General features: G+C 56.1%; 1 protein-coding gene across 1 annotated transcript; it reads left to right on the forward strand.

Moving 5' to 3' along the window:
• Positions 1–3,385: 3,385 nt before the first annotated feature.
• LOC139599756 (homeobox protein HMX1) lies at positions 3,386–5,888 on the forward strand. The gene is made up of 2 exons (XM_071447336.1): positions 3,386–3,662; positions 5,314–5,888. The coding sequence occupies exons 1-2, from the start codon at positions 3,401–3,403 to the stop codon at positions 5,886–5,888; spliced, it is 837 nt and encodes a 278-aa protein (XP_071303437.1). The 5' UTR covers positions 3,386–3,400.
• Positions 5,889–7,322: the final 1,434 nt, after the last annotated feature.

Genomic DNA, 7,322 nt, shown 5'->3' on the forward strand with positions numbered 1-7,322 from the left:
GATGGTGATGGGGGGACACCCCAAGGGCACCCCACGCCTTGCGGGCATCCCAGGCCAGTGGTGGGCACGAAGACCACTGCTGGAAGCCAGGATTGTTCGTCCCAGGCCAGTGGTGGGCACGAACCACTGCTGGAAGCCAGGATTGTTCGTCCCAGGCCAGTGGTGGGCACGAACCACTGCTGGAAGCCAGGATTGTTCGTCCCAGGCCAGTGGTGGGCACGAACCACCGCTGGAAGCCAGAAGTGTGTTCAGCCCAAGAGACCCCACTGGCAGCGGGGTCGGGGCTACAGCCCGCGGCCGCCCCGCACCTCGCGGAGCTCCGCTGGACCTGGAAGTCTCCGACATCTCGGAGAAAAACACGTACCTGGGAAAGAGACAGAGCCAAGGATGGGGAAAAATAAGAGCCCCCAACACCTCTAGTTTAAACCCGGTCTCAAAGCCAGCTCTGTAGAAAACACGTGGTTCTATCTCCCTCCTGACCCACCGGAGGCATCAGGACCTGCACAGGGAAAGTCCCTCCATTCTCCCGCCTGCAAAAAATGAAGATTTACTGTGCCGCAAAGAGATGGCCGAGGAAGAGAAGGCAGTGGGGAAGGGGAGGTTTCGCTTCGCCGTGGCCGCGCTGAGCCCCGGCGGGGACGGCCCGGGAGCGGCGGCACGGCCCCTGCCCGGAGCGGGACAGCCCGGGGTGGTGGCAAAGCCCTGGGCACAAGGGGAGCCCTCCGCCCCCGCCACCTCCGGGTAGGTGACTCCGAAAGGCGTAAGGGCAGCGGCCAAGGATGCTTTTCTAATGTTAAATTAAGAAAATACCGTCATTGCATGCTTTTTCTGCTTCCTACCCTGATGGATGCCTGCGGGAGACACACGCCCTTTTTATTCTCATCATCATACTAAGCAGTAAGGATAGGGAGCCTGAAATGTTAGTAATGCCACTATAGCAATGCAAAAAGTGTGTAAACATAATTACACGCTTAAAAAATCCCCAATAAACACGGACATGCATGTACAAGTGCTGCATTTGCAGGTATAGAATTATACTCATCCTGAGTTTGTTTCAGGAATACATCTGAGTATACACGATTTTCACAAGCACAGTTCAGCATTATTGCACCCCAAAGAGTTATACGTTATATTAAAGAAATATGGAGGGGGGTGGGGAAAGCAAGAGCAAATTTAATCGTGGTGGTTTTATTAAACTATTTATAAGTGGAAAGCAGAAAATATTACATAAGTTGCATGGTCACGCTGTAGGGACACTTTACGAAAAATGGGTATGGGACACAAGCATATCTTTTATAGATGTGCAGATTGCATATGTTATGTACAGAAGCAATCACGGGCCACATTTTTTTCTTTATTCCAGAAAGCACACATATATTTTCTGAGTCTGGCAGTCAAATAGAGTTCACGGTTTATGAATGCATAAGAACTATCGGCCAAACCCGTATTTTCTATGCAGGAACAAGCAAAATATGCAAAGCATAAAAGTCGTAATATTTATTAACGTCACTTCTGTGCAACAAGTGACAAATGCTCTGTCGCCCGGCTTACAACTCACTAGACTGCCCTCGGTCTCTGCCCAAGTAAGAGAGAATTCTCACTTTTCCAGAGTCCATTTCAGAGCTCGGGCTGTTTGTATCTTTCTGGAGCCGTTGGAAGGGGAATTATTCCATTATCTTTTTTTTTTTTTTTGAGGGGGGGGGGGGGGGGTTGCTTAATTTTTTTTTTTTTTTTAATGCTCTTTCAAAAAGAGGCCCTGACCTCGAAGGTCCCCACTGTCACTCGGGGAAAGGAGCGAGACCGCTCCGTGGCGGGGAGGCCGGCTCGGCTCGCGGCTGCGCCCCTGCCCCGCCGGACACTCCCGCTGGGCACCACCGGTGCCCCCGTTCCACGGCGGGAGGGGGAGGCGGGGCCTGGGGATGGGGAACTGGTCCAGGAGTACCGCAAAGGGGAGCAAGGAGGGACCTTCCGGCAGAGGAGGAGAGGCTTGACCAGCAGATGCGCATCGCGGGGGCATCTCTGTACTCACCCAAACCTCCACGCGTCTCCGACGTGCGCTCTGGACCGAGTTGCCCCTCCACTAATCTGGCTCGCCTGGTCCCAAGGGAAAAGGCAGAGGGCGACCCTCCTGCTCCGGCGCCCCGCAGCCAGGGGGACTTTGGTGGGGTTGCCGGGGTCCATGTCCCAAGGCTGGCTCCAGAGGCTGGGAAAAAGAGGCAGGGGAGGAGGACTTTAGAGCTTCCCATGAAATGGTATTACAGTAAGATAATGATAAAAAAGTCGGGCTGAAGAGGGGTAACGCCAGGAACCACGGGGCTGGGTATCTCTCTAAATAAACTACACAGACGCCGGATGGACATCTATAAAATAGATCTGTATAGGTACATACACATATATAGGGTAAGCAAAACGGACCTCGGGAGACCCCTCAGAGGAGAGTCCTCTCCCCTTCCTAGCACGCACCGTCCCCTCCACCGGCAGGATACCCAGTGCCTGCTCACGGGAGCCGCCGCCCCTCCGCCACTCTCCCAAAATCTACTCCAACGCCTCAACCAGGGGGCTCCGGGCTGAGGACAACCTCACCGCTCCGCCGGCAGCCCGCGGGGCCGGAGCCGGCTCTCCGGGCGGCGGAGGGCGCATCTCCTCCGTGCATCGCCGCCGCCGCCACATGAAAGCGCTCGGCGGGGGGTGGGCGGGGGTTATTATTATTAATGATATTAATGATATTAATATAAGCGCCAAGTCCGCGGCGCCGATTGGCTGCCGGAGCTGCCCGCTCAGCCCGCTGCAGCCAATGGAAAGCCCGGGATGAGGAGCGGCCAAGCCCCCCCGGCTGCGGCCCGTGTGCCGGGGCCGCCGCCACCCCCCCGCGCCGGGATTTGCTCCCTAATTGACCTAAATAAGGAGCTCGTGAACGGCGGCCCCGGGGCGGCGCGCACTCACAGGGACACACAGACACACACACGGACACACAGACACACACGCACACGCCCGGCAGCGCCCGGCGCCCGCCGCTTTCCCCGCGCGGATCCCATTCGGCGCGGCGCTCCGCCCACCGCAGGATCCCCCGCTCCTGCCCGCCGTTTAACTCGCATGACATTTTTATTTCGTTATTAGCGTTTTCGCGCAGAATCTGGCGCCTCCGATGGGTTGTCGGGCTGCTTTTTTTTTTTTTTCCTTCCCCGTTCCCTTCCCCTCCTCCCCCTCCCCCCTCCCCTCCTAGCTTGCAGGAAATGATGGCAAACCGCGATCTGAAATGATTACTCCGGAAAAAAACGCTTTTATACCAGGAGAGCATCCACGGGGCTAGGCAGAGGCGAGAGGCGGCCGCGGGGCAGCGGGGAGCCGAGCAGCCAGCCGCCGGCGGAGCCGGGACCCCCTCCCGCACTTCTCTCCGACGATGCCGGACGAAGCCACGGAAAACGCCGGCTCCACCTCCGCCCGCGTCTCGTCCTTCTTCATCGAGGACCTGCTGGGCACCGAGGGCACGGCGGGCGGCGGGGCGCGGCGGGCGGCGGCGGCGGGCGGCGGGCGCGGGGGGCCGCGCTGCGGGCCGCCCTCCCCGCTGCGCATCGGCGCCCCGGGCTGCCCGCTCCGCGACGCCGCCGTGGGCTGGTACCGCCGGGCGCACGCCGCCTTCCTGGGCTGCGCCAGCCCCGACAGTAAGTCGCCTTTCCCCACCCTTCACCGCCGGGCCCGGCCGGGGATGGGGATGGGGATGGGGCTGGGGGTGTTCCTGCTCCCCCCGGGGTGGGGGGTCCGGGTCCCGGAGCAGGCCGGGGGGTGATGCACGGAGCGCCCCCGCAGCCCCCGCCCTGCCTCCCCGCTTTCGGCCGCTCGGGGCAAATCTCCGGAAATGCTCCCTATGTGTCAGGCACCTGGAGCCTCCGCCCCGCCGCCCAAAGTGTAAACAGCGATTCTTGGCTTGCTTGGGGATTTTTTTTTCTTTCCCTTTCCCTCCCCCCATCTCTCTTTTTCTTTCTCTATTTTCTCTCCTTTTATTTTTAAAATATTTTTTTAAGAGGCAGGTCTGGCTGCTTTTTTTCTTTTCTTTTTTTTTTTTTTTTTTTTTAAGTCCCCATCAAGCCGGAAAGCTGGGAGTACCGGCAGCGCAGTGGAGACTTTGGGAAGCCGGGGGAGCAGCTGGGCTCGGTCCCGGCCGCCCTTTCCCTCAGAGCCAGCCCCGCTGCCCTCCGCCCGCAGCGCGGCCTCTCGCTACAGGCATCCCAATGGAGAGGGTGTTGGAGCAGAAGCCGGGGTTCGGGGCAGAAATTAACATATGACAGAGTGAACGGGCTGCCATTAGTGGTTATTTTCTGTCTCCTGATAGAAAAAACATTGCGCCTCGGCGCATCTCTGTGACCTTATACGAGCCTGCAGAAATCTCATGATTGCTCAATAAGGAAAAGAGGCGTGATTTGTAATCCAAATAGTTTCTTTTTACATTAATGGACTTATTAATAGTTTTAATTTCTCTCAGAAGTACATATAGAGACAGCAAAGTACTCCAGAAACAACTGCGCTTTTTTTTCCCTTTTTTCTTTTTTTTTTTAAATTCTGTTTCCCTCTATTCTATAAAGAGTAGGAAATCTTTTTTCCCTTTTAAAATTGTAATTGGAATGCACAGGGTTGGAGACTCCATGGAGGTATGTCCCGATACTGGAATAGTTGTCCCCATCCATTAGCTTTTTTAAGTCCAGAATAATGTGATTTTTTTTTTTTGCCCCACTCTATATACACACGGACGCACTATTTTGCTTACCCCTCTGACACAATATACTTACTCACAAATGTACTTTTAAGTATGTATGCGTGCATGCGTGTGTAAATATAGACGTGAGTATATAAATAAGAGGTCACGCGTACATACATATGTATGTACACACATTCCTCTGTGTACATGCATATATAAAAATTACATACGTACTTCTGGATATCCACGTGTGTGTTTACACTCAGGGAGGCCTTTTATGATTTGAAAACAGCCCATGGGGGTGTTATGTGCATACACAGGAGTGCGTTTATGTGTGTGCTCACATATGCAGAACCACGAGCATGTCCGTAGATCAGTATATTCATATACATAAAATACAGGGCTGTATTTCCATATAAGCATATGTGCATGTGTGTGTATACACAGAAATATTTGGGAGTTTATCGGAGGAGGCAGAGCAGCGGCAGGAGCCTTTACCCGGGCCCCTCGCTGCCCGGCCTTGCTCCGGTTTCCCCTCCCGGTGAGCAGGGAGGGCGGGCGGGCTGCGCGATGCCCCTGCTCCCTCCATGCCTGCAGCCCCCCTCTGCCTCTCTTTGCAGCCAGCGACCGGGACTCGCCGGAGCTGCCCGAGGAGCCGGCGGAGCGGGCGGGCGGCGGCGGGCGGGCGGCGGGCAGAGCCGCGGCGGGCGGGCGGCCGGGGCCGGGCGGCCGCGAGGAGGAGGAGGAGCGCGGCGAGGAGCCGGGAGAGCCGGAGCAGCGCAACGCCGGCCGCAAGAAGAAGACGCGCACGGTGTTCAGCCGCAGCCAGGTGTTCCAGCTGGAGTCCACCTTCGACGTGAAGCGCTACCTGAGCAGCTCCGAGCGGGCCGGGCTGGCCGCCTCGCTGCACCTCACCGAGACCCAGGTGAAGATCTGGTTCCAGAACCGCCGCAACAAGTGGAAGCGGCAGCTGGCCGCAGACCTGGAAGCGGCCAACCTCTCCCACGCCGCCCAAAGGATAGTGCGGGTCCCCATTTTGTACCACGAGAACTCGCCGGCGAGCGCCTTGGGCTTCACCCTGCCGCACATGTCGCCCCCCTTGGTGGGCTTCTCCAGCGGCGTCAGCTACCCCCTGGGCACCTTCCCCGCCGCCTCCCTCCCTTTCCTACGGTCGCAGATGACAGGACTCGTCTGAGCGCCCACCTCTGCCGGGACAGCGGCCCCCTCGCCCCCTCCCTCGGCTTCCAGCTCCACCCCCCTTCCTCCACGGACTTTTTATTTTCAACTTACACGTTTCTTGATTTTCTGCTTTTTTGATTTTTTTTTTTTTTTTTTAACGTGCAATAAACTTACTCTTGGGGTTGACTCGGAGCGTCATGCGGCAGCCCGGAGGGAGCCGAAAGGACTTGCAAGACCCCAGCCATGCACAGGGATCAGGTCGGCGGGGCTCTCACCGCCGCGCATCCAAAGAGAATCCAGCCCCGCGGCAGCGGCAAAACCCTCACGGCCGGCCCGGCCCGGGGCTGACGCAGGCCGGCGTTTTCCGGGGGGGAACAGACTCCCCCGAGCCTTCCTCCCGCACCCCGCGGAGCTGCCGAGCGTGACACGAATGTACGGAACAGCTCGGCCGAGCCCCGCGGCCCCGCCGCGGCCGAGAGACTTCCCCGGGACCTGGGGGGCCCGGGCCAGCGCTCCCGCAGGGGAAACCTTTCAGCCTCCCCGCTGCCCCAGCAGCTTTCCGTGCAGAGCGAGGGACCCTGCTGATCCCGGCCTCCAGCAGCTTCTCCAGGGCCCTTTGTTTTAGCCACTCAACCCGTACATATCCCCCTCCCGTCGTTACTCTCATTTCCATACTGCCGACACCCAAGCATGTGCTGGTGCCCCCGGTCCTTCTCGATGCAGAAGTTTTGATTTGAAACAACTTGAAGGCAAAGTGTTGGAAAGAATTCGCCCTGCTGAAATCCGAGCTGTGAGGATTTGGTTTCTTTGTTTTCGTTTTATTTCCCTGGCAAATTATCGGCTAAAATACACGGGTTTATGTATACACATATATATGTAATTCTACATACCGTATTTTACAAGTGGATTTGCCACTTTTTTTTTTTTAATCTCCTGGAGAGGTTGAGGAAAGCTCACCTCGACTTGTCCATCTCTTACGAGATCGGTTTGTGTAATCGATTAATAATTCACTGGCAATTAAAAAGAAAGGAAAGAAAAATAATCAGATGGGAACAGTCTGGGGACCTGTATTGTCTGATTATGCAAGCAAACCTGTAACGTGATATTATATGAAGTATTATGCATGCCAAGTTATTGTTTTTCTTTAATAACTGTTTTGTTTTCCCCCTCCTACCCACTCCTAAAATGAATTTCTGGACTATCATTATTTCTAAAAGTTTGAATTTCTTTTTTTCCAAATGTTGAGGGGGAAATGACCTTATAAAACTCGGCCTTGGTGGAAAGTCAAGCTTTGATCGTACGTTCCAGGGCATAATCAGCTGCAATTGAACCAACCAGCTCGGAGCACTCGGTGTCCCTGCAGGCAAGGCCAGGTCCTGGATCTGCTGGGGAATGTGCATGTGGACCTGTCTCCTGTGAGGAAGGGCGATTTTATTCTTACTCTTTCCTA

The sequence above is a fragment of the Agelaius tricolor genome, unplaced genomic scaffold (assembly GCF_023055355.1).
Source record: "Agelaius tricolor isolate 1412-34295 unplaced genomic scaffold, bAgeTri1.0.p SCAF_24, whole genome shotgun sequence".
NCBI lineage: Eukaryota > Metazoa > Chordata > Aves > Passeriformes > Icteridae > Agelaius > Agelaius tricolor.

Bases quoted from the DNA above. Each gene is read 5' to 3' on its own strand.
- LOC139599756 (XM_071447336.1), top strand. From the start codon at position 3,401: ATGCCGGACGAAGCCACGGAAAACGCCGGCTCCACCTCCGCCCGCGTC. The intron at 3,663-5,313 runs GTAAGTCGCCTT...CTCTCTTTGCAG, and splicing joins GGGCTGCGCCAGCCCCGACA to CCAGCGACCGGGACTCGCCG.